Below are 26,685 nucleotides of genomic sequence, written 5' to 3' on the forward strand. Positions count from 1 at the left end.
ACCTGTAGTAGTCCCTTTTTTAGTGCAGTCATACCTGCATCAGGTGTGAACATGGACAGATTTCGATTGGCTGTGACTGACACTTGAAATCTGCTTTGATAGTTACTCTGTAGATTCAGATTAACCAGGTCCATTTTGATTTTCATTCATTTCAAAGAGCGTCCCATTGATTGACTATCGATGTAAATGATCATTCACTGTAAAACTGTCGACAGTTTTTAGACAATTAAATAAAACATGTTAAACACAGAAGTTTATTGATCACTGAAGATCATTTAAAAAGGACGATGGTCAATAATAACTCAAGTTTTTGTATTTTTTTAATGACAGTCTGAAAGTTCTTCTCTTGATTGACAGCTGAGGTTTCAACATGAAGACGATCTCTGGTGCTTCTGATCACACACACACTTTTATTTCTTCTCATGAATCTTAAAATAATGAACTCAAACTTCCTTCAGGGAGAAATGGAGGGTGTGCCCTTTGATCACCTGTTGGTATGTTGATGAACCAACTGTAGTATTTCCTGGTCTCAGTAGGACTCTGACTCTGTCTCGTTCTGACGCAGATCTGTTCTCTGTGTTGAAGGTAAGAGACACTTTTCACTGTTTTTTAAGACTCTCTGTTTGATTGAAGTGTCAAAAGAGCTGTAAGCTATCAGTTAGCCACCAGGTTCATTAGCTGCTCTGACTATAGTAGAAGTGCAGGGAACACAATGACTCTCAGTTAGCATGCAGGCTATGCTAACATGCTAACAGTACAGTTTAACACAGCAGAGGGAGGGCGTGGAGTCTGTCCTCATCAGTTAGGACTAAAAATAATCACTCCATCAGCTCAACTGGTTCCACAACTTCTCTGAAACTGGACGGTTGCCAAGCAACACAAACACTCCTCTGCAAGTCATGTCAAGTCAAGTCATATTTATTATAGAGCACATTTAAAAACAGCTACAGCTGACCAAAGTGCTGTACAATACATGAAAAAAGAAAAAACAACTTGAGATCACAATGTCCACAAGAGAGAAATATATATATATGTATACATATATACATATATAAATAAAGAATATATAAAGAAAGCAACAAAGGAACCTGAAAGAAACGGTCTATTCAGGACCAGGGGACTCAAATGCTAAAATATAAAAGTATGTCTTGAGACAGGACTTAAAAGAGTCAACAGAGGGTGCAGACCTGATGGAATGAAGGAGGCCGTTCCACAGTTTAGAGGCTTTTACTGAAAAGGCCCGATCTCCCTTTAGCTTGAGCCGTGAGCGGGGAACAGCCAGGAGGCCCATGTCTGATGATCTCAGGCGCCTAGATGAGGTGTACGGCCTGAGGAGGTTGGTAATATAAAAGGGGGCCAGGCCATTCAGGGCTTTAAAAACAAATAACACAATTTTAAAATCGATTCTGAATCGTATTGGGAGCCAATGAAGGGACGCTAGGACAGGACTGATATGCTCCCTCTTCTTGGTTCCAGTCAGCAGCCTTGCTGCAGCATTTTGGACCAGCAATTGCAGTAGTCAAGCCGGGATGAAATGAGCGCATGGGTTACTGTCTGTAAGTCTCTGAATGAGAGGATAGGTTTTAGCTTGGAAATTGTACGGAGCTGAAAGAAACTGGATTTGACAACTGTATTTACCTACCGCTCAAATGTAAAGCCTGAGTCGAAGAAAAAGCCAAGGTTCCTGTCGTGGGGCCTAATGTGGCTGTATAAGTGACTTAAGCTGTTGGCGACCTGTTTGATGATGTCGGTTTAACTGGGCAGAGCAGTTGAAGGGCGGGGAGGCTGAGATGTGCCTGGTAGGGGCTGAGATATTTTTTCTAATGCCAGCAACTTTTTCAGTGAAGAACTTTAGGAAGTCTTCAGCTCTACTAAGGGGAGTGTCTAGAGAGGCTCCAGGAGGGGGGCAGGTGAGAGAGTTTATAATATTGAATAGGACTTTAGGATTATGGTGATCTTTTGAGATGATATCTGAGAAATGTTTTGCTCTCGCTGCCTTGACTGCAATTTGGTAGCTGCTCTTTAAGGATGTCATGTGAGATTTAAAGCTTATCCTGCTTCCACTTGCGTTCAGCTTGTCTGCAGCTCCTCCTTAGGGCTCTAGTGGATTCAATAATCCAAGGCTGTGATTTAGGCTTTGTTTTTTTTATCTTGAGAGGAGCAATATGGTTGAGAATTGAGGAGCAGGTAGCATTAAATAATTGAATGTGATCCTCAGTGCAGAGTTCAGTAGGAATATTTTCAACAGACAGAGTATCTTGAGCAGCTAAGAAAGCAGCTGAGAATAAACTGGCAGTGGAAGAGTTAATGTAACGAGAGTAACGCATGGGGAGGAGACCATTTGATGACAGGTCAGAGAGAGACACATTAAAAATATTGGCACTGTGATCTGAAAGACAAGGGTCCATTATTTCCAAATTGTTAACAGGAAGACCACAAGACAGACCAAGTCCAAAGTGTGGCCATGTTTATGAGTGGGACCTGAGACATGCTGTGCAAAATTAAATGATTCAATCAGGTTTAAAAATTCACCGACAAGTGGTTTTGATGGACAACATACATGGATATTAAAATCACCCAGTATTAAAATTCTTTCAAATGATGGCACAATTTGCGATAAGAGGTCTGCAAACTCAGTGATAAAATGTTTATCTGATTTTGGAGGACGATATAATATGATGATAAGAAGAGGGTTTGCTGTACCCACTTTGTTTTTAAAAACTGCTGCCTGACCCCCGCCCCGTCCGGAGGGTCGTGGCGTATTAAAGAAGGAACATTCATTTGGAGAAAGCTCAATAAGTGGACTTACATCATTGGAGTTCAGCCAAGTTTCAGTCACCAGAAGGAAATCTAGGCCCTGGGATGTGAAAAAGTCGTGAAGAATAAAAGTCTTATTTAGCACTGATCTGGCATTTATCAGAGCCAGTTTAATCGGGGCTGCATTACTGACGTGCGCTAGTGGCGTCCATGGCAGAGAGCGGAGGTTACTAGAGTTTACACCGCTGCAACGTTCAGTGGCAGATCGGGATTTTGAGCCTCGGTGATATCGGAAAGACATTTTTACTGGAATATTGAAAGTGCTAGAAGCCTCAAAAGGTCCAAGTCCTGCAATTGAATGAATTTTTGACGTGGAGCTCTGCAGAAGGGGACAGCTGATCTGTGCTGCACCCACAGCAGAGATCAGCACAGACCAGAGACCTTATTATGCAGCTCTATAAGTAGAATTACTGCAGTGAAATCACAGTGTGTGATTCTAGTAGATAGATTTATAAAGACAAACTCTGTCTGCTGTAGTTATTCTCTATGATCAGCTCTTATTGAATGTCTCCTTCCAGTCAGACAGCTGTGTCAGATTGATCTAACCAATGGGGATTCTTCAGTCTGTTGGGCCCCTTCACAGGGGGGTCCTCCAACCATTCATCACCAATATGTGATCAATAATCTGACACCTACAAAAAAGTGCTCTGTATAAACATTTATCTTCAAAGTTCACAGAAGTATTATTTCCAACATAAAGAACATCTCTCCCCGATAGTTAAGACTAGACTCGCAGCATTCGGTCATTTACTGTTACATTTCATCTTCACTATCTGCTCCACCACTGCTCCTCTGTTTTCACTCTCAGACGGACAATTCATTTCATAGGAATAAATCATGTGACTCTTAGCAAAGCGATGAGAGTGAGTGCTGTCAGATGGGGCCCCCTTAGGACCCGATCACACAGAGACGCAACTCGCCTAAAAAAAACTCCTGAACACAGCTGAAGAAAGAACAGCTGGGAGCGCCTGTGGAGCAGGGCTGTGTGTGCATACGGGCGACCAAATGAAATATGTTTGCTCCAAGAGGAGGAGGGGAAAATGTCATAAAAAGCGGAGGTCAAACCTACTTGATTTGATTGGCTACTTTAAGTGACAATGACGATCGCTGCGACTCTGCTTCTTGATCAAAAAAGTTGAAAATGTTTAAACTTTTATGCGTACCCAAAAACTGCTAGAAAAATGTGTCTTGCAGCAGCAAAGAAGAGCGCCCAGCAATCACGCTGGACCATAAGATAACCATGGTTTTGCTGGTGCTGCTTTCCCTTTTTGAAGGTGAACCAGGTAGATGTGATGTTTGTAGACTGACAGTGAGGTGATGATGATGATGATGATGAAGGTAAATCAGCAGCTTCATCTCTTTGTTTTCTCCACAGCTGAAGATCTTTGACTGGATGTGACTTCAGCAGCTGAACTCCATCAGTGTTGTTGTAGTGACAGAGTGCAGCTCTCCCAGCAGGGGGCGCTCTGCTATGGATCAGTGTGAGGACACAGAGGAGGGAGTCCCTCCCTCTAAAACCTCTCTGTGTGAGGAACATGAAGCTCTGAGGTGAGGATCTCTAACTGTCCATGACTCTTCTTCATGTCACAGCTCAACACTCACATCACTCCACCTTCATCATCATCATCATCATCATCATCATCATCATCATCATCATCATCATCACTGTCTCATCTGCTGCTCACAGTAACTAATAATGTTGTTTTTTTGTATCAGGATGCAGGAACAGAGACCAGACTCTCCTGGACCCAGCTGTGTGTCCATGAAGAGTGATCGGTCTATGGGTCACTTTATTAACTTTAAAGATGGACGTCCTGCTGATGGAAGGTGAGATCTGAAATTGACAAAGAGCTCTGTTCTGCTTTTCTGTAGGCTCACTCTTTCATCCTCAGCCATTTACATCACTCTCAGTCTTCAGTCCATGTTCACCTCTCCCAGGACTCATACTTTTCTCCTGTTTCTCCTACTTCTCCACCAGAGGTCCTCAGAATTCACCTCCTTCTCTTCTAGGTTTCAATAGCCCTGACCTTCCCTTCTACTCTACTCACCTGTCTTCACTTTCCTCATCAGCTTCATTTAGTTTTCTCACCTCTTCATGATCATTGTGTGCTTTGGTTCTATCTTGTGTTTTTTCTTTGGAAGTGTTTGTATTTGAACCCTGACCTGCCTGAAGGCTGTAAAATGTGGAAAAGAATCATTTTATTGCAGCTGTGAGTCCATTTTTTTCTGCATTTGGGTCCTTCCCTGCGCCCTATTTCCCCGACCCTGTCAGAACTTAACCTGCCTGACACAGAACCAGCCGACAGTGTGATGGACTTTATGACTTCAAAGCAAAAACAGCCCTACTAGAAAGAAGCTAAATATTCTGAGACAAAGTCAAAATAATAGGCCAAACCTTAAAAAGAGACAAATCTGAGGAAAGATTTATTTTTGGGCTTTTTGTTCCGTTATTTAGAGACGGGACAGTAGATAGAGTCAGAAATCAAGGAGAGAGAGAATGGGGAATGGCATGCAGGTCGGATTTAAACCCGAGCCACCCGCTTGGAGGGCTACAGTCTCCCTACATGGGACACGCACACTAACCACTAGGCCACCAGCACCCCATTAAAGCATTTTTAATGAATTAATATATTTGTTTTTCCCTCAGGTAGAATGAAAGTCCTCTCCTTCCTCACTCCCAATGATGACCAAAACAAACAGACATACTGTCCACAATATCAGATTTCATTCATTGAGAGTCTGCTTCTGCACGTCCATTTTAAAGCATGCACCATCAAGGATGGGAGCCACGGTTTAAAAACTGTGATTAGAGGATTATGGTCCACGAGGTGGATGTTGGATGTCCTGACTTTGTCCACAGCCCAGATCCTGAACCTGATGAGGTTCTGCTGGTGAGATGTTGGGCATTGAAAGCTGCAGGTCACGTTCACTAACCTACCTGGTCCATACATCCTGCTGATCCAGCTGACCATTGTACTGATATCTGACTACACTTTCTCCTGGACTACATAGTTTAACACTTGATCCTTGTTTTAGTGAATGGTACCTGAGTCCAGCAGAGGCACGTTTAGTCCTTGATCTGGATCTGTTCCGTATCATGATAGTAGTTGCTGCCTGTGGTACCTACAGTCTCTAAATGTACGATGGGAGGTAGAGCCTTCAGTTATCAGGCTCCTCTTCTCTGGAATCATCCCTCGCTCCCTCGCTCCCTCCCTCTCTCTCTCTCTGTCTCTCTCTCTCTCTCTCTCTCTCCCCCTCATCTCCCTCCCTCTCCCTCCTCCCCCCCTCTCTCCCCCCCCCCCCCCCCCTCTCTCTCTCTCTCGTTGCTATCTGTAAATCTCAAAATCTCAGTAACAAACCACAGCATCTTTCTGAGCTGTGTTTATGTTTGAGTCGTCTTCTGTTAACTTTAAACTGGAACAATCTGATTAAAATGATCTTTGTTTGTTTGTTTGTATCAGGATGATGAGACAGAGACCAGACTCTCCTGGACCCAGCTGTGTGTCCATGAAGAGTGACCGATCTATAGATCGCCTTATTGAGTTTAAAGATAGACGTCCTGCTGATGGAAGGTCAGAATTAAAAATCAAGTTAATGTTATGTCTCTGTTGTTTAAAGACTCATATCTTGGCTCAGAGTTTCATTATATATATCCCGTTGTTTTCTTGTGTAATATGTTCTGTCACAGAGTTCAACAGGAGAGCTCCAACGTTCACAGAGATCAATCAGACCAGCAGAATCCAACAGACCTGGACTCCATCTTTATGGTGTGTTCAACACACTGTTAATTAATACACTACCATTACAATAATTTAATTCTAAGTTATTGTTCTGTTTAGACCAGCTGACCTTCAGACTGACAGATGAACCACATGTTGAGTTCTACCAGTTTATATTAAATATCCAGTGTCTCCTTCTGTTCCAGCTGCTGGAGGAGAACATCATCACCTTTGTGAAGAACGAGCTGAAGAGAGTCCACAGGGTTCTGAGTCCAGATTACCCAGAATGCTTAGAGAGTCAGAGTGAGGATGAAGAGCAGGGGAGAAGCTGTAAAGAGGCATTTTTGAAGATCACTCTCCACTTCCTGAGGAGAATGAAGCAGGAGGAGCTGGCTTACTGTCTGCAGAGCAGTAAGAACATTTTAACAGATTTAATATTTTAGAAAAAGGACAAAGAGGTTTAAAGTTCAAAACTCAGATAGTCATGTCATCTATATCAGGATCTGTTCATTGATTTCAGTTCTTTCTTTTTTCAGGAACAGTCGCTGCAGAGTGCCGGCGTAAACTCAAATCTAACCTGAAGGAGAAGTTCCAGTGTGTGTTTGAGGGGATTGCTAAAGCAGGAAACCCAACCCTTCTGAACCAGATCTACACAGAGCTCTACATCACAGAGGGAGGGACTGGAGAGGTCAATGATGAACACGAGGTCAGACAGATTGAAACAGCATCCAGGAAACCACACAGACCAGAAACAACCATCAGACAAGAAGACATCTTCAAAGTCTCACCTGGAAGAGATGAACCAATCAGAACAGTGATGACAAAGGGAGTGGCTGGCATCGGGAAAACAGTCTTAACACAGAAGTTCACTCTGGACTGGGCTGAAGACAAAGACAACCAGGACATACACTTCACATTTCCATTCACTTTTAGAGAGCTGAATGTGCTGAAGAAGAAAAAGTTCAGCTTGGTGGAACTTGTTCATCACTTCTTTCCTGAAACCAAAGAAGCAGGAATCTGCAGGTTTGAAGAGTTCCAGGTTGTGTTCATCTTTGACGGTCTGGATGAGTGTCGACTTCCTCTGGACTTTCAAAACAATGAGACCCTGACTGATGTCACAGAGTCCACCTCAGTGGATGTGCTGCTGACTAACCTCATCAGGGGGAAACTGCTTCCCTCTGCTCACCTCTGGATAACCACACGACCTGCAGCAGCCAATCAGATCCCTCCTGAGTGTGTTGACATGGTGACAGAGGTCAGAGGGTTCACTGACCCACAGAAGGAGGAGTACTTCATGAAGAGATTCAGAAATGAGGATCGGGCCAGCAGAATCATCACCCACATCAAGACATCCAGAAGCCTCCACATCATGTGCCACATCCCAGTCTTCTGCTGGATCACTGCTACAGTTCTGGAGGATGTGCTGAAGACCAGAGAGGGAGGAGAGCTGCCCAAGACCCTGACTGAGATGTACATCCACTTCCTGGTGGTTCAGTCCAAACTGAAGAACATCAAGTATGATGGAGGAGCTGAGACAGATCCACACTGGAATAAAAAGAGCAGGAAGATGATTAAGTCTCTGGGAAAACTGGCTTTTGAGCAGCTGCAGAAAGGAAACCTGATCTTCTATGACTCAGACCTGACAGAGTGTGGCATCGATATCAGAGCAGCCTCAGTGTACTCAGGAGTGTTCACACAGATCTTTAAAGAGGAGAGAGGACTGTACCAGGACAAGGTGTTCTGCTTCATCCATCTGAGTGTTCAGGAGTTTCTGGCTGCTCTTCATGTCCATCTGACCTTCATCAACTCTGGAGTCAATCTGATGTCAGAGGAACAAACAACATCCAGGTTGTCTAAAGTATTCAGAGAAAAACCTAACCCAAAACATTTATATCAGAGTGCTGTGGACCAGGCCTTACAGAGTCCTAATGGACACCTGGACTTGTTCCTCCGCTTCCTCCTCGGTCTTTCTTCAGAGACCAATCAGAATCTCATACGAGGTCTGCTGACACACACAGGAAGTGGCTCAAAGACCAATCAGAAAACAGTCAAGTACATCAAGGAGAAGATCAGTGAGGATCTGTCTGCAGAGAAAAGCATCAATCTGTTCCACTGTCTGAATGAACTGAATGATCGTTCTCTAGTGGAGGAGATCCAACAGTCCCTGAGATCAGGACGTCTCTCTACAGATAAACTGTCTCCTGCTCAGTGGTCAGCTCTGGTCTTCATCTTACTGTCATCAGAAAAAGATCTGGACGTGTTTGACCTGAAGAAATACTCTGCTTCAGAGGAGGCTCTTCTGAGGCTGCTGCCTGTGATCAAAGCTTCAAACAAAGCTCTGTACGTGCTCACATAACTATCCAGTTCAAATGTAGTTCTCTTTATTCAGAAAAAACAACTATAGCTTGTAATTTCTTTCTGTGTTCTTCTGAATCATCTTCAGGCTGAGTGTCTGTAACCTCTCAGAGAGAAGCTGTGAAGCTCTGTCCTCAGTCCTCAGCTCCCAGTCCTCTAGTCTGAGAGAGCTGGACCTGAACAACAACAACCTGCAGGATTCAGGAGTGAAGCTGCTGTGTACTGGATTAAAGACTCTACACTGTTCACTGGAAACGCTCAGGTAAGGACTTATTCATGTGAAAGTTTACCCAATAAGCTTAAATGTACGTAGTTTATTTGATATTTTGATTAGCTTACCAAACATATCCTCTTCAGGCTGAGTGGTTGTAACCTCTCAGAGAGAAGCTGTGAAGCTCTGTCCTCAGTCCTCAGCTCCCAGTCCTCTAGTCTGAGAGAGCTGGACCTGAACAACAACAACCTGCAGGATTCAGGAGTGAAGCTGCTGTCTACTGGACTAAAGAGTCCACTCTGTAGACTGGACACTCTCAGGTTAGTGTGCTGCTGATCCACATTATTCATCTAAGATCACGTTTTCTTGATGAATCATTTATTAAATGGGCCTTGTAGGTGATTTAAAGTTTTACTGTATGTTTCCACATTAAAGCTGTAAAGCTCTGAGCTCGTTCTATAGCTCTCAGTCTTTTAGTCTAAGGAAGCTGGACTGGAATAAAGAAAGTTAAATATGAAGTTCTTTCCCCACCAACAAACAAACCATGGATAATGTTTGGAACATAAAGAACTAAAGAATCTTTATTTCAGATGAAACAGTTCAGAACTGTTTCTACATCACTGCTGATGTCAAAGCAGTCTGTGTGTTTATCTCACGCTCTGTCTTACCTTCACTATTTGTCACCAGAGTAAATATTGATTAGTATCAGATTATGAAGTCTATTCTGTTCAGCTGCATGGTTATGACGGGATGTTACTGGTAAAACAGAGAAGAATGGACCAATGGATGTTAAGCATGTTGTGTGTGCGTGTGTGTGTGTGTGTGTGTGTGTGTGTGTGTGTGTGTGTGTGTGTGTGTGTGTGTGTGTGTGTGTGTTGGTGTTTATATGTGTAAGTGTGTGAGTGTGTGTGTCTGTGTGTGTGTGTGTGTGTGTGTGTGTGTGTGTGTGTGTGTGTGTGTGTGTGTGTGTGTTGATGTTTATGTGTGTGTGTGTGTGTGTGCGTGTGTGTGTGTGTATATGTGTGTGTGTGTGTGTGTGTGTGTGTGTGTGTGTGTGTAGTCTGTCAGGTTGTCTGATCACAGAAGAAGGTTGTGCGTCTCTGGCCTCAGCTCTAAGCTCCTCCCCCCTGAGACATCTGGACCTGAGCTACAATCATCCAGGAGAACGAGGAGAGAAGCTGCTGTCTGCTGCACTGGAGGATCCACACTGCAGACTGGAGACACTGAGGTACAGACAGACACACAGAAGCTGTCTCACTGTTTCTGAATGATGAACTCTGCTTCTTGTCTGATGCTGGATTTAAATGAAGATGTATGAAATAGATTCTGATCTAGTTTCTTCCTCCAGGTTGGACCATAGTGGACTGCACAGACTGAAGCCTGGTCTGAGGAAGTGTGAGTGTGTTTTCATTTCTCTTCATCAGAACACAGCAGCACATGTTGGAGTGTAGAAGAGTAAATGCTCTTGAACAATCAGACAGAGACTATGGCTTGTGAACAGAGGATTTGTTTATTTCTCTCTGAGAAGTTAATAACAATAACTTAGATTTATATAGCGCCTTTCATGAAGAGAAAGGATGCTTTCAAAAGTGTGTGTTTGTGTGTGTGAGTGTGTGTGTGTGTGTGTGTGTGTGTGTGTGTGTGTGTGTGTGTGTGTGTGGGGGGGGGGGGAGGCGTAATGGGAGACAACAAGAGAGGAATAGAAAAACACAAACAGAGAAGAGAAAGGATAGAAACACTAGACAAACAAATGAAGGAGAAAGGGAGTGGGTGATCAGCTGAGGGGAGTGTTAGATGAGGCTGAATGCTTTGGTGAACAGATGGTGTTTGAGGAGGTTTTTAAAAATGACCAGGGGTCTCATTTATAAAAGAGTGCGTAAAATTCATACTAAAAATGTACGTGCGCCAAAAACCGGGAAATGGCGTGCGCACAAAATGATTCAGAGTTATAAAACCGTTCGTACGCACACCTGCACGCAATGTTCCCTTTATAAATCACCATCCACCTGGAAATGTGCGCACGTAGATTAGTCCCATGTTCCGCCCTCTACATGCCCACATTCAACCATAAACGGTCAATGCAAAGCAGCTCGTGAATGAAAATGCATACAAACGAGGGGGCAGATCAAAGGTTTCCAGCGTTGGATCACGAAAACTGAAGTTTAGATGAAGAAACGAAACTTTCTGACCCAGAAACAAATGAACTTGTGAATGAAGTGAAGGATAAAATGGACATATCGGTAGTTTGCTGCAGCAGGAGGATCACGAACTGAAGAAAATTCAGAGAATGACACCACGTCGCTGCTGCATTCACGCTGTCCTATGTGCCAAAACATCCACCGTTCATCATTACGCACGAGTATATCTGCAATGTTTACATGTTTACAGGACCCACACTGATTTCTTCATATAGTGGCAGAGAGGACACGTCAGTCAGCATTCTCCCTCACTCTATCATATTATTAATCAAAGGTTTGATCAACCAACAAAAACTTTGAATTGTTGGCCACATATTTTCGTGGGCATCTCCGTCTGCACTGTGACTAATTATGATCAAATATATGGCTTAATGATCGTGTCAGAGATGCCCCGACTTAATGTCCACACTTGAATTATTTACAGAATAAATACATGCAGCTGATGAAGATGTGCTGAGTATGGAGGAGGTGAAATGTGTGAAGCCATCGCCATGTCTCTGTGCACTCTTTATTAAAACTAAAAATCACACTTGATGATAAATGCAAGATATTGAAATATATTAATGAAAACTGGAGGCTCTATGGTCTTTGTGTTAGTCTAATGTTTAACTCTACATCAGTGATTACATTAGTGTATAAGTCCGGTCCTCTGAGGTCCGTCCGGGATAATGAAGGCGAGACGGCGCTGATGCAATATGTATGTGGCAGACTTTTATTTTTATTTTATGTTTATATATTGTCATAATGAAAGTTACTTATTGGAAACGGCTCACTACATGCGCGATTATAGCCTAAATAAAACCATCGGTTTGAATGATTGTGATGACGTGGATCTGTCAGTAAAGTTTGATATTTAGTGAAATAGGTTTGCTTTGTTGTTAAGGGAGCGAGCATTCTGCAGCATAAATGAGGCGGTGGTGTATTCTGAAGCAGAGGGGGAGAGAGGAGTGGTTCTGTCAACACACACAACAACAGGTATCAGGTTTCTGCTGTGCACGTGTGATTTGTTGTGATGATGGCGCCGGTCAGACACTACAGTGGGGATAGCATGGTCAGTGTAAACAAACTTGCATCGGGCAGCCCTATGCACGTAGTGAGGACGGCGCAGGAGTCCGAAAGATTTAATGGAAGCAAGGTTGTCCGGAGAGAAGTGGCAGGCGAGATTCTGGAGTTGCAGAGCGGAGTATGTTAGTAGTACCATGTCCGCAGCAGGGAGAGCAGCTGCTAGCCGCAGGCTGAAAGCTGCAAGCTACCGGGCGCCAGCCGGGGTCAGGAAAACCGCAGGAATGAGAGCCAAACCAGGATAAGGAAAGGACCAATTCTGTGGCAGACGGGGGACCCGTCTGGACACAATCTGAGCAGGAGAGCAGCAGCCGGCAGTCTGGTTGTCAGGCAGGCCTCTTCGCCGCCAGCAGCTGAGCCAGAGTAGGGGGGAAGCGGCAGCCAGCGGTAGCCAACAGGTGGCGCAGGGCGACGGGTCCAAGCCAGGTAGGGAGCCGACGTGGCCGACGAAGAAGGACGGTCCACCAATAAGGCAGGCGAGGGTCCAGTGATCACAGACTGGTGAGGATATCCTGATAGCTGTGCGAGAAGCTAACAGCTGATCGGCGGCTAGCGCTAACAGCTGATCGTCATAGATGGTGAGTAGCTGTCAGTTTACACAAACTGAAAGCAGCAGCAAAATCGATCTGTTTGCAGACTGTTAGTAGAGGATAAGTAGGAGGGAGAAGCATAGATAGCACAAAAGAAACACCATTTTTGTCACGGATCGTGAAGCGGCGACATACACGCCAGCGTCCTCGCTCAACCGGAACTTTTATAACATCCCAATCATCCTTTTATGGGCAATCAACACACTGAGCAATTACAACATGTGTGCTATATGAAGACCATTTCCTAGAAGTTTCCTGGACAGACAACTGGTCTCTTAACAGGAAAGAGAGTGTGTGTGTGTGTGTGTGTGTGTGTGTGTGTGTGTGTGTGTGTGTGTGTGTGTGTGTGTGTGTGTCTTGTGTATCAGAACATGATCTTATGACTTGGCTAAATTCAGAGGTTAGATAACTATTGGTTTGTGCCTGCTGCTGTCCAGATTGTGTTTCTGTTATGATTAAACCTTTCAAACTACAACAGGATGAGGGCTGGAAGTAACACAAAGTGATGATAAAAGTGAGGTAGATGGAAACTCATGAGAGTTTAAATATGAAATAAAAAATGTAAACTGAAATAAAAGGGACCTGATGCTTTTTTTTCTTTATTAGGAACATTTATAATTTTCCTTTTTCACATTGGGCTAAGTGCAGCATCAACAGTTCAGACTTGTACACCTGCTCAGGTTACTTTTTAATAACATTTTAAATGAAACATTGTAAAAAAAAACATAAAATAAACTTATGCTGCTTCCTTCAACCAAAAGAGTCTCCAATAAATAAAAGATATGAATGAAATAAAGTATTTTAGAATGAAATGAAGTCATTAATATAGCCTATATGTTAAAATATTTATTTTTAATTACACTTCCACCTTTTAGTTTATGAAGGCAACACTTTTTTGAATGCCCTTTGAGCACATAATAAACCTAATCACATCTGGGACAGTGTAGTTTCAGAACTATTAATATTTCCCTCTGTCGATATAAGAACTTCAATGGCATTTTTTATGGCTTTGGCCCGTTTAGAATTACTAGCAAAAGGCTGTCTGTTTTTTCCTAGTTGCAGTGATGTTTACGTTCATGTGGTGCCTTTTCAAGTGCTTTAATAAGTTGGACGTGTTGCCTGTGACGTACCCGATGTCCGCTGAACAACAACGGCACACTACTCTCGTCTTGTCAACGTCTCTTTGTCCATTATTGTGGGAATGGGGAGGGAGGCGTTCATTCTATCATGCTGCAGGTCAGTGACGTGCGGCGAGGTTCGTGGCTGGTGAGGCACTGACTTTTTCAGAGTCAGATTTACAAATATATGAACCCATTTATAGAGTAGCTTAAATTCACCATTCAATTGGCAGCTTGCACATTGACTACTGGTTGTGTTTCATATCTCATATCAGCATTATTTACACACACATAGAGGGAAGGTGCATATTTGGCAAAGGAAGAACGTTACATTTATAGCGCCTCAGAAATGTTTTTTCCATTGCAATTCCAAAATTCATACTCAGTCAATAAAAATAAAAGTAGGCATATACTGCGGTGTATTCATGGTCTTACCTTTACTTGTAAACAAAGTCCTTTCACCTATCCTTCTGGACTAAAATATCTATGACTTTGTTGTAAAAGTCCTCCTTACCTTCTTTTAGTTTTAAAAGTCTTCATTATTTATCACTTCACGTTTTGATTGAAAAATTGAGAAATCTTTAAGCTTAGATATAAAATCTTTTTTTGTATAAAAAATCTGCATAGAAGAGGAGCAACCATCAAACCAAGCATAAACTCTTGGTCTTATGAGCCTCACACAACCTGACGCACGCCCCCTTCAGGTGAAGCAGCTGCCTCACCTCATGCTTTTTCAGTGCGGTTTTATGTCAAATTAGACTAAATATGTTAAAAACATGTGAAATACATTACTTATTCTATGGAAAGTGAGGACGGATAATAGAAGTGTCTACAAACATTACATTGGTGAAAAACAGTAAAAAAGCAAAAGGCATACGCTCGACCCAGTTTGTGAGGGATTGCGCAATCTGGGATGAGGCACAACTCGTCGCTGCCTCACCTTGCATCGGAGCCGGCCGGAAATATGCAAATTCAGAGATTTTGATCATGAAAATTATTGAACATTTTTGGAATCGTACAGAAATAACATTTATAACACAGATCAGTAGAAAAATATTAATATTTATTTGATTTAATGATAATTTGTTTTTTACTTTTGATGATGACGAGCCTCACCTGCCTCCCCTGACAGCACGTCTCTGCTGCAGGTTATTCTCCCACACAGACGCGTCTCCCCCTCCCCTTTTGCTCTTAGTTTGAGCGGGATCATCGATTAAATTGAAAACAAAACTTAAGAGTAAGTCTGTAAAAAGAACTCCATCCCGGTTATATGCAACTGTCCAGACCAACAGGACTCGAGGAACTACTAATCTGTACAGTTTGCACAGTTTATGTTTGAACTTTTTTACAAGTTATTAACTAAAAGCTGTGTCCCATACCAGCAGCCGCAGCCTTCCTCCACCCTGAGGTGTGTTTCTGCTTTGCGGTCCGTGTGGGAACACAGATTAAATCACTTTTGTTCCGCACGTACTCGGATCAGTCCTGTACTGAAACGGTCCGGTCCGAGTACGTGTACCTTTACACCCCTATCAGTAAGTGTCAGTAAAGTTGTTGATGAATGAACAGATGATAACCTGCAGCTGTGTTGTGTCTCGTTCTCTCCATCAGACGCCTGTGAGCTGGAACTGGACACAAACACAGTGAACAGAAACCTGAAACTGTCTGACAACAACAGGAAGGTGACACGTGTGGAGGAGCTTCAGTCATATCCTGATCATCCAGACAGATTTCATAACTGGTGTCCTCAGCTGCTGTGTAGGACTGGTCTGACTGGTCGCTGTTACTGGGAGGTCGAGTGGAGAGGAGAGGTTTCTGTATCAGTGAGTTACAGAGGAATCAGAAGGAGAGGAGACAGAGCTGAATGTATGGTTAGATATAATGATCAGTCCTGGAGTCTGAGCTGCTCTGATGAAGGTTACTCTGTCTGTCACAAGAACATAAAAACAGAGATCTCCTCCTCTTCCTCCTCCTCCTCCTCCTCCTCCTCCTCCTCTGTCTCTCACAGAGTAGCAGTGTATATGGACTGTCCTGCTGGCTCTCTGTCCTTCTACAGAGTCTCCTCTGACACACTGATCCACCTCCACACCTTCAACACCACATTCACTGAACCTCTCTATCCTGGGTTTATGTTCTGGTCTCCTGGTTCTTCAGTGTCTCTGTGTCGTCTGTCGGTCTGAGAAACACTGCTGACTGAAGATCAGCTGACTCTGTTCACTCTGTCCAGCTGGTCTGTTTCATGGTTGGGGGGTGTGATAATGGGGGGTGGGGGTGGTAATGGGGGTTAAATGTTCTACATTACAGAAAAACAATGGACCCCCTTCTTTAATGTCTGTATTGTTCTGATCTCACCAATAAAAAACAAGTGACAATTAAACAATTAAAGTCCTCCTCCTGCTGTCTTGATATTGGCAGCAGGAGGAGGAGTCATGGCTCCAGATCTGTTACAAATGGTAAACTTGTCTCTCAGGTGTCTTCCCACAGGCCCTGAAAACAGCAGCCATCAAGCCACTACTAGAAAAGAACAATCTAGACAATAATGAATCATTACAGGCCTATATCAAATCTTCCTCTGTTAGGTCAAATGATAGACAAAGCTGTGTTTCAGAAGTTAAATAACTTCTTGATATTGAAAGACTAATAGAACAGATTACTTTTTTTTGTTGCTTTTTTCTGCATAAATCTCTTAAACAACTTCAGCCCTGCTCAAAACTACCAAACATTCAATCATTTTGAGGATTTTAACCCTTTAGATGCCAATTTCATTACTTGATGTCACTGTTGTTATTTATAAAAAAAAATGTTTCCATATAACAAATATTTGGTGGCTGGGGGCTTTTTAAAAATTTGGTCTTGGATAAGTCAAAGGATAGACAAAATATTTACTTTGATGCGTTATTAGTTTTTGTGTAGCATCAGATTTAAAATGTACTACCCTCTTGAGTCATTAAGGACAAAAATGTTCACTTCCAAAATCTGCTATAAAAATAGTACAAATTTTTTTTTTCTGCTTTTTTAGGTTAAATCTTTTGATCAACTTCAGTCCTGATCAAAACGATCAAATATTACTTTATTGGTATTATTCAAAAGTCTAGGAAGCCAAATTGCTGATACTGCTTGATTTACTTCTATTTTTGGTACTTTCTCTCTGGATGTATATAGTTTTATTATGGCTCCCTTGAGTAGCCACAAAAAATAAAAACAAGTCCACAGAGGCTAGCTTATGTAGATATAAGGTTTAAACTGTAATCTAAGAAATCAGAAGAATGTTGTACGCTGTATATGTACTTATGTCTTGATTATTTGTAATTGTAATGACAATGTACTATGGCACATTAACAAGAAAATTAAAAAATATATTTATATATATATAAATAAAATAAGACATACTGCAAGAAGCTTATTGGATGTGATTCTCAAGCCATTTGAAAAATGGTCCAAGAAACTCACAAAATGAAGAGAGCTAAATCAGTCAGACAGTTTCTCCTCAGGGATGATGTCAGCAGAACGACTACAGGCAAGAGGGACACAATAACTGAAGAGACAGAGGAGGCTACTGTCTGATACTTTACTTACTCTCTACAAGTAATATGTTTCAGAGCACCAACACATTTCCTATGCCTTCCTCTGTGGTCAGAGACCATTTTGGGTTGTTCCACCAAAAGAGAGAGACGTGCCAATGTAAGACACGTGAAATTTGTAGTTCATGGCAAATATAATCTACAAGCTGGGTATTGTAAACTGAAGAAGCATAGAAGAAATGTCTGACAGCACTGTCTGCAGCAGCCCAAAGGCATGTGTCTGTATATCCCTTGAACAGGTCTTCATGTAAGGTGGTGACCCTGCCCCAGGGATGTCAGGAGAAGGTGGAAATCTCAAAGTGGAGAGACTAAAGTGAGTACAATCATCGTTAAAAAATATGTTCCAATGCCAGAGGATGAGCATGTGGTACAATTCCAAAACAGACTTTTTAATTTCAAGAGGCACCTTTTGAATATTCCTGAACCTCACTGCTAAAGATGCCCTGATCCACACAGATTTCAGTGAAAGTTGTTCTTGTAAATACTTAAATGAAATCCAGTCAGTCCACTTTTGGAGGGTCACATCAGCAGGTGACCCTCCACACTGGTGTGCTTTATCTGGCCTTTCTGCACCATAGACTGTAAAAATAATGGACGGGACAAGGTCCCCGGTTTAGTGAAGCTTTTATTTTTAGAGCTCCCCCTACTGACTGGCTGCAGTATAGGTCATAAACCCCGCCTCCTCAATGATAACAGATGGGATGTGGGTCAAACTGTAAAGCTAAAATACTCGTCACATAATTTATTTCCAAACATAAACTCTGCTGTGATCATTAGTTATTATCACCCTACATTGTGTTCAAGTGCTCATTTTTTTGTGAAGTTTGTTTTAAATAAGTTATTTGAGGTTGAAAAACTGGATTTTACGTCATATTTGACGATGATTGACAGCCGCCGATCTTGCGTAGCTCTCTTTGTGAATAGCAAAAGTTACGTAGTGAAGGAAAGCCGAGACGATTTTTCCGTTCAGTTTTTTTGTCTTTTTTGAGCTGGCAAAATGAGTTGTTCTGCAGTAAACTGTTCTAACCGACCTGAGGGAGATAAGGGATCTTTGCAGATTTTTCGGTAAATAAAAAAGTGATTTATGTGTCATTGGTTAAAGTTGTTATCTAGCTAGCTAACACATAAGCAGTCTAAGGTTAGCTGAAATGTTGTAAAGCTAGGTTACTTATCCGGCATGATTTATCTTTTTATTTTATTTTATTAAATGAGCAAACCTAATAACTGACATGCTATGTTTCTTGATATTGTTATATCGTTATTGTGATTGAAATTGTATTTAAAACCAAGAATCGTAATATAAAATCCGCTCATAGGTGCGGTTCATTGACTGTACAGTTATTTTACAGCAAAAATAAAAACATCTGGTAAAGTCTCAAAAAGTATCTAGGGCAAAAACAAAGTCACATAATTGTAATCTGGCCTGCATCATTACTAATGTGAACATGTTTACAGTCTGAGTGATAAGTGGACTATACCGAGAGGAACAGGTTTTACTTTCACCGTGCAGGCTGAAATTCATAGGACTATATACGAGGGGAGAATATTTCTCTATGTATCCAGATAAAACTAAAGGTAAGATGTGATTTAATATAACTGTTACTGATTTAAGATCCAGATAAAACTAAAGGTAAGATGTGATTTAATATAACTGTTACTGATTTAAGATCCAGATAAAACTAAAGGTAAGATGTGATTTACTATAACTGTTACTGATTTAAGATCCAGATAAAACTAAAGGTAAGATCTGATTTAATATAACTGTTACTGATTTAAGAGACTAACCGAAACGTGAACACAAACATCAACAACCTGCGGTGGTGTAATGTAATATTAACCGAGCATCATGCTGCTTAAACTGATAAATATTCTGCATTGTCTTCCACACACGACCAATTCAACAGTCACAAGTTGATCATATTTACAAAACCTGACAAACATTGCGGTGATTGTGACAGTGTCTGTATTTAACACCTTTGAAAGGAAGGTGTTAATGCAGGAGACCAGTGTTACACACAACATGCTGCTGTTATGTGAGTTAGGAGGAGACAATAAAAGAAGACATAAAGATCGTGTTTTCCCCACACATGTTAATATGTTTTAAATGTCATGCATTTATTTTTGATTTCGCTTCAATAATCGTTAACGAAGAGAAGCACCATGATTAAACTACAGGCTGTTGTTGTCTTTTTATAGCCAAAGAAAACTGAACATTCACAGCCTCTGCATTCAAAACAATTTCAACATTTACATTTATGTCGTCCTGTTTCCCTCTTCTCACCAACATTTTATTTTAAACTGGGATTTCCTTTTTCTCAGGTCGTGCGTCTCTCCCCCAGCTCGCCCCCTGCGGTGCGCTCCTCTCCATAATGCGCTCGTCTCCTCCCTCTAAAGCTGCTGATACTCTGTAGGACGCTTTGATTGGGGCACCTCACCAATAAAATACTATTTTATATTTTATAAGCAGTTTGCCACCACACTGCACTTTTACTCTCCAAAGGTATATGAGTATGTGCGTGACAACTTTAACAAAGCTTTAGCACACAGTCACACCATCCACACAGCTGATCCAGGATTTACTGTAGCATCTTCTACAGCACTGAAAGGTCATGTACAGGCAAACAGAGAGAAGGGAAAAGAAACAATCTGTGCTCTCAAATAACAAAGCAGTCTCAAATCTTTTTGAGGAATTACAGCTAAAAAAATTCTACTTTGCATACAGTACATCCTCTGATAAATACAGTGAAGTACTTTGATTGTATTTCTGTGGTGTTCCTGTAGGAGACCATGATGCAGCCAGACTGAAGCAGCAGCTTGTGAAGGTGGACGCCATCATCTTGTCTTTGCAGTGCTGATTCTGAAGAGAACACCTTCACATAGGACTCAAAGGTAAAATGATCTCTCATATGATTGGACCGTGTTATTGTAACCGCTATCGGCATCAAAGTAATTTTAGTAACAATTTATAATCCTTCTTAAGATGTGAGGAAGACTAGCAGAAGATTTTAACAGCCTCTATGGTTCTGCAAGAAGTTCATGTTTAAATTGTTCTTCTTTCTGTCTTCAAGGAAATCAATGCTCAAAGGAAACAGCAGTCCAGACTCTGATTCCAGCTCCGGTGAGGTTCTGCACACAAATTGGCTTTCTGATTATATGAGAATATTTAACATTAGTTTAATTTATCAGGCTGGCCCATGTGATGACAGTTTAAAATAATCTTCAATAGAAAGTGGCAGGAACACTTTTGTCTTCAAACATAAATTCATAAAGCTGAATTCATCATGTCTTATTATATATTTTGTTTTTTCTCTTAAATAGTTCTCCTGTCTTAAAAACAAACTTTAGAACCTGAAGCTTAGCAGAACCTGAGGACAGATCTGATTTCAGGTCTGAGGCAGAAACATCACAGTAAAATTCATTATACTTTACATTTAACTCTGTGATTGTTTTTCTTTATTACAGAAGATGCTCTCAGATTCAGATCCATCAGCAACCCCTGACAACATGGAGGACTCGTCCCCTGACAACATGGAGGACTCGTCCCCTGACAACATGGAGGACTCGTCCCCTGACAACATGGAGGACTCGTCCCCTGACAACATGGAGGACTCGTCCCCTGACAACATGGAGGACTCGTCCCCTGAGCGTTTCCTATCCTCTCTCGATGGAGTTCTTCTCTTCAGTTATTAACTCTTGAAAACAGCAGCACAACATGCCAGACTGTTTGACAAGTCTGTGATTGAATAAATGGAAATGGAATCTCATGCGTATCTTGCTATGCTTATTGGCTTTAAATGTTTAATATTAAATAAGTTTGAAGGCCATTTATCTCAGACGAGCCCGGCTGTGACAAGCTGAGCTCGTCTGTTAGCTTTGCTGTTGTCTTAGCTGTTGTTGGTCAAGAAGAAATTAATGTCAGTTCAAGGCCTTTTCAAATGTGAACTATAAACTTAACTGCTAAATGATTTTACTGTGACCAACACGTTGTTGTACTCCAGTTAATCAGAAACAGTCATATCAGATTTAAAAAAGTTTATTTAAACATTTTATGAAAAGAAATCTTCAATAAACAACCCCTGGCTTCATTAACCATGTGGAAGTAAGGGAGACCATCAGGTCAAACTGCTGGGACATAGGAGAAAGTATAAAACATAATTTAACAAAGAAATCCAAACAAAAATCAAATAAAGTAAAGAGATCCTGGATGATTGTTTGACTGTTAAAATATGATGGAAAAGCAAATCCAACACAACCCTCCAGCATCTGGCCTTTCAAACACAGGGCAACATCATGTAAAGAAAAATAAATTAAATATTGACCTGGATCTCTGTGTTTTATCTGAGGATGACTATGGTAGCCTTCTCACTGTTCACTGTCACAAAGCTCCAGACTCTGTCCACCTTCTTCAGACGTCGATCAGCTCCTCTGGGTGATGGCAGAGAGGACTCTTCATCTGGGAGAGCTGCTGGTGTAAGGTCATTTCTACCACAGTGGATGAGCAGGGCATCGGGCACAGGTGATAAAAGGAGGAGGTTCCTTCAAACTAAGAGACCCCAGCCTGACCTCTGTAACAGGTGTGCAGATGAAGGTTGAAATGAGTCATTTTTAGGTTCTGTTGATTGTAAAATGTAAAAGAAAACATCACCTTTCTATTTAATATTTATCTGGTGTATGACTCTGTGATTTTTATTTTTAGAAGACTGTATTGTTAACAATATCTTGTTTTGACAATCCTCTTTATGAAACTTCAAAAAAATCACAGGATATAAACTTTTAACAGATGATTTTAACTTAAACTTCATCTCTGTGGAAGATGTCAGACCAGCTTTTATCTCTTCTTTGCCTAAATGAAGACACAAAAAACAATTGATTTACTGTTCATTTAAATATATTAGAAAAGCAGACATGACTCACATTGCAGACTATCAGTTTCTAACAGAATACAACATATCTTACCACCTGTAGTCTACGGTCTGTGGTGCTAACCTAGCTTAAATATAGCTTAAATATAGAATGATTTCGTTAAAACCAGAGGACCCAGCAGCCCACGTATTTTCAATAATGATTAAAATAACTGGATTTTTTAAAACACTGTGTTTAAATATTAGACTCTGAATACGGCGGTTTGTTGTACTTACACATTTCTTCATCGTAGACCGGCAGAGCGCTTTCAGCGTAGCTGGGCTGCGTAAGTCATCAGGGCAGTACGCTAAGTGGGCGGGGCGTGTTACCAGGGCTCCTCCCCCCGGACCCTACTGCGCAGACTCTGGCTCCAAATGACGTCAAAATCGCAAGATGGAAGCGCCCCTAAGCGACGTATTTTGGCTTCAAGAACGTTGAGTGGGAACAGCTACAGTGCGCGCCCACTGCTCTCACCTCGTACTCTCTCTCCTCACTCGCTCCCCCCCCACACACACACACACACACACACACACACACACACACACACACACACACACACACACATGCACACTGAGCCCTGAGCCTGAGCCACTGTGTGTGTGTGTGTGTGTGTGTGTGTGTGGGGCAAACATTGTATCATGTTGCGGCTGATAACGGCGTGAAAGGAGTGAGTGGGGGAGTTTACCCCCGTGCCCCCCTCCCTCTCCAAGTTCATACATTCTCCTGCTTATTCTGCTCCGGTCCCCGGCATCATAACGTGCCTCTCGCTCACACCTGAAGAACACACTCTCTCACCTCGTACTCTCTCTCCTCACTCGCTCCCCCCACACACAGTCTAAAGAGTTTCATGACATCTGTTTAAACCATAGACTGTAAATATTACTGGACGAACCCTGACCCGTCTGTGACATAGGCAGAAAATGAGTCCAATCGACGGCCGCATCCATATTGGATTTGCAGTCTCAACCTAACTTCGGATCAACCTAGCAACAGCAGTAAGGCGGGACCGGCGGGACTTAGCTCCGCCCATTCAGCTCGACGTCAGCAGTCCACTTCACAGCATAGCTAACAGCTAGGCTGCTATCATCAACTATTCCTGCTCGTCCTGAGAAAACTCTACAAACAGTAAGTTAACATTTAACTTTTCTACAACACAGTTAAAACGAATTATATTCAACCCAAATATTTAATTAAAGTCTTAAAACTACACTTTTTTAAATATACGATCATGGTTATGAGTTATTTGTTAGAGAAGTTAGACTTTGTCAGTGTCAGCAGAGAAATACATTAACAAAGTTTTATCCATAGACTGTAAATAAATATGAGACATCCAGAAGAAATCAATATTACAAAGCATACAGTTCATGTTACTGTTCTGACAAAAAGAGGAATGTCTGTGTTTTATATTTACTGATGTCAACAGTGATGACGGTGAACATGACAACTGAAAAATAATTATTTAGTATTTATTATAAGACATTTGTTTTCTATAGAACCCCGTGAAGTCATGGAGTCTGTGGACAGTGTCAGCTTCACACCAAAAACTTTAAGTATTAGAAAAAATAGTATTTAAGACTGGCAGCTACCTTGTTCAATATTATTCCTGCAGATGTGGCTCATAACAAGAAAACAGCCTGAGCTGTCACATGTAGTTAACTGTACATTTTGTCTGAGGCATTAATTGAACACCTTTGTATTTCTCCTATAGACACAGTGTGGATTATTGGTGACTTGTCCGTCAAGGTGCCCAGAGAGCTGCAGAGACAGAGGAAGAAACCTGAGCCTCAACAACATCTGTATTTGTTGGTTCTTCTGGGGTGGACTTCGGTTGCTTCTCTTCAACAGCTCGCTGTGAGGGAGGTCTCCCCCGGATGGCCTGAGTGATGTCACCCACAGACTGAGAGCTGAGGCGTGTTTTAAGCCTCTTGACAAACCGTTACACCGCGCCCGCCTGTCAACCTGGTCAGCTACACACCTTATTGTGAATAACTCTTATCCTTCATCAAATCAAAACTGATGAGTCATCAAAACATTCACCCCTCCCCCCCGTACAGTGTGTGTCCATCGAGACATGAGCTAATCACACCTATTTGTTTGTTTTGTACCAAGCTGTAAACATGTTCATCTCTGCTGTAAAAACAGACTTTTTTTAATGTTGTTTTTCAGATTAAATAAATATTTCTATATAAATGCACTCCTTTATGTCTACTTATGAGTATACATTTCAGATTAATGCTCAACTCAATAGCTTAGGGAAGGAAGTCTACTTTTACACAACTTCTTATTCTTTTGATAAATACTAATGTAGTTCATTTCTGAAAATGGGATGGAACAGAGTCATTGCAAAAATTTGCCCTTAAACACAGCCCCATTTTAAAATCAAGATACGTGGAGAGTAAATAAGATCAATAACTTGTGAATAAAAACACAGTTAAAAATGATTTAGAAATGTAGTCTTCCCTGATCAATATCACATAATATCAACTTCTCCCATCTAAACTGGACAAAGGGTTTTAAAATAGGAAGAAAATAGTTTGATTGCAAGTTGTTTGGAGGAGATCTAGTTTTATTTGAACAGCATGAATACAGTCTTCCAAGGTGCAAACCCTCCTCCTCCTACTGAAGCCTGTGGAGCTCGTTGATGTACTGCTGTCTTATCTGCTGGCCATCTTCTCTCAGCAGAACTTCAACTGTTGAAAAGTCATTCTGAAGAAGCTCGAGCATGTGACATGGATCCAGGAGAACATGGACTTTTAGTGAGGGGTCTTCAGGATGGCAAAGAAAGAGAGAAAATATCAGTTATTCATTAAATCATTTTTTTGTTCTCATCTATTTTTCTATATTCATCTGTGTGTAAGATTACATTTATAAATTCAACAGTTTACTACCCAGACAACAAAGGTCCAGTATTCAGGTAATCAACATCTATTCAAAGTTAAGAAGATAAACATTATTGTAATCATGCTGTTTTCAGCTCTCTCACTCACACAATGATATTCCACATCAAACTGTCTCAGATTTTGTGTGAGGAAAAATTCAGCAATTTATTGTGGATAGTACTTTATCTACATGAAACAAATATAACCTGAATTATTTAAATCATTAACAGGTCCCAACTCTCTGTGCTTTAGTACAGAACATACAGTAACTCATTTATTATTAACATGAGCTCAGTACATGGCTGTATTCTTCAAACTATTTCTTATACTTTATATCTATGTGCTTTAAATCTTATTTTCATTCCATATGTTATTTATAATTCTACAGCTATATTCTGTGTATGAGTTCAGTGAAAATTAATATGGTTATTAATATAGTTCTTACTGGTTACAGATGCTCTTACAAAGTGAAGTTTTTTTTATTTGTTAACAGTTTGCTCAAACCTTAAGACACTACATCAACCATGTAACATTAATGTCATCCTCTATAACCTACACAGCACATTAGGTTCAGTTCAGTTTATGTTACTGACGGATAATTACTACACAAAGTTTGTTTTTTAATGTCCACATTTACGTGGAGTATAACATTCATCATAACGTCAGATAACCATATTTACAGTCTGTGGTTAACCACCGAGATGAACCTTTAGCTTCTAACACCACACAAACTCACTATTTTCAACAACAACATCTTAACAACAAACATTTCTAAACCATTGACCGTAAATAATGTAAATAATGAGCTACACAGTTAGCCGACTGGTTTACAAGCTAACGCTAAACAAGCTAGGTCCGTAAATATAAACACATGAGTAAGCAGTAAATATAACACTACTATATCACTTACCGAAAAAAACTGAAGCATCAACTTGTTGGATGGTCTGTTAACCGCACAGCAAGCCATGTATGTTGTCAGATATGTGTTAAACAAACTCTCCAAACGAAGTAAGAAAGAGAAGAAATCAGACGGATCAAGCTGTTAGCCTCCTGACCTGCTGACCTGACAGACAGATGCAGCGCGCAGAGCTGTCAATCAAATCTGACACAACCAAATATGGGCATAGTCGTTTTCCTTAAAAGAATAAAATCCGATGAGTTATAAAAAAATTCACCCCCCCCACAGTGTGAGGAGAAGGGGCCGTCAACTTCTCAGATATATCTCGTTTTTTGAACCAGGCTGTAAACATGTTGAT

At 41.3% G+C, this 26,685-nt stretch overlaps 2 protein-coding genes and 2 long non-coding RNA genes across 4 annotated transcripts in view; 2 read left to right on the top strand and 2 right to left on the bottom strand.

Moving 5' to 3' along the window:
- LOC136181101 (NLR family CARD domain-containing protein 3-like) overlaps positions 1–26,685 on the bottom strand; it is a 785,212-nt gene that overhangs the window by 479,252 nt on the left and 279,275 nt on the right. The gene's annotated exons all lie outside the window — the stretch shown is intronic.
- On the top strand, positions 549–17,430 carry LOC136181188 (NLR family CARD domain-containing protein 3-like). The gene is made up of 12 exons (XM_065961777.1): positions 549–585; positions 4,193–4,365; positions 4,534–4,644; positions 6,279–6,389; positions 6,506–6,584; positions 6,743–6,947; positions 7,073–8,876; positions 8,980–9,153; positions 9,249–9,422; positions 10,163–10,330; positions 10,451–10,497; positions 15,679–17,430. Exons 2-12 carry the CDS (start codon positions 4,289–4,291, stop codon positions 16,245–16,247), a joined length of 3,519 nt encoding a protein of 1,172 aa, XP_065817849.1. The 5' UTR covers positions 549–585; positions 4,193–4,288; the 3' UTR covers positions 16,248–17,430.
- LOC136181195 (uncharacterized) lies at positions 18,074–21,972 on the top strand. The gene is made up of 3 exons (XR_010667581.1): positions 18,074–20,537; positions 20,717–20,766; positions 21,111–21,972. It is a non-coding gene; the product is annotated as an uncharacterized lncRNA (long non-coding RNA).
- Positions 24,671–26,640, bottom strand: LOC136181238 (uncharacterized). Its single transcript, XR_010667596.1, has 2 exons — positions 26,340–26,640; positions 24,671–25,315 (listed from the first exon to the last, which is right to left on the bottom strand). It is a non-coding gene; the product is annotated as an uncharacterized lncRNA (long non-coding RNA).

This window comes from Labrus bergylta, chromosome 2 (genome assembly GCF_963930695.1).
Source record: "Labrus bergylta chromosome 2, fLabBer1.1, whole genome shotgun sequence".
NCBI classification, from domain to species: domain Eukaryota; kingdom Metazoa; phylum Chordata; class Actinopteri; order Labriformes; family Labridae; genus Labrus; species Labrus bergylta.

Coding starts and splice junctions, on each gene's coding strand:
- LOC136181188 (XM_065961777.1), top strand. CDS start 4,289: ATGGATCAGTGTGAGGACACAGAGGAGGGAGTCCCTCCCTCTAAAACC. Junction 4,366..4,533: donor GAGGAACATGAAGCTCTGAG/GTGAGGATCTCT, acceptor TTTTTGTATCAG/GATGCAGGAACAGAGACCAG. Junction 8,877..8,979: donor AAAGCTTCAAACAAAGCTCT/GTACGTGCTCAC, acceptor AATCATCTTCAG/GCTGAGTGTCTGTAACCTCT.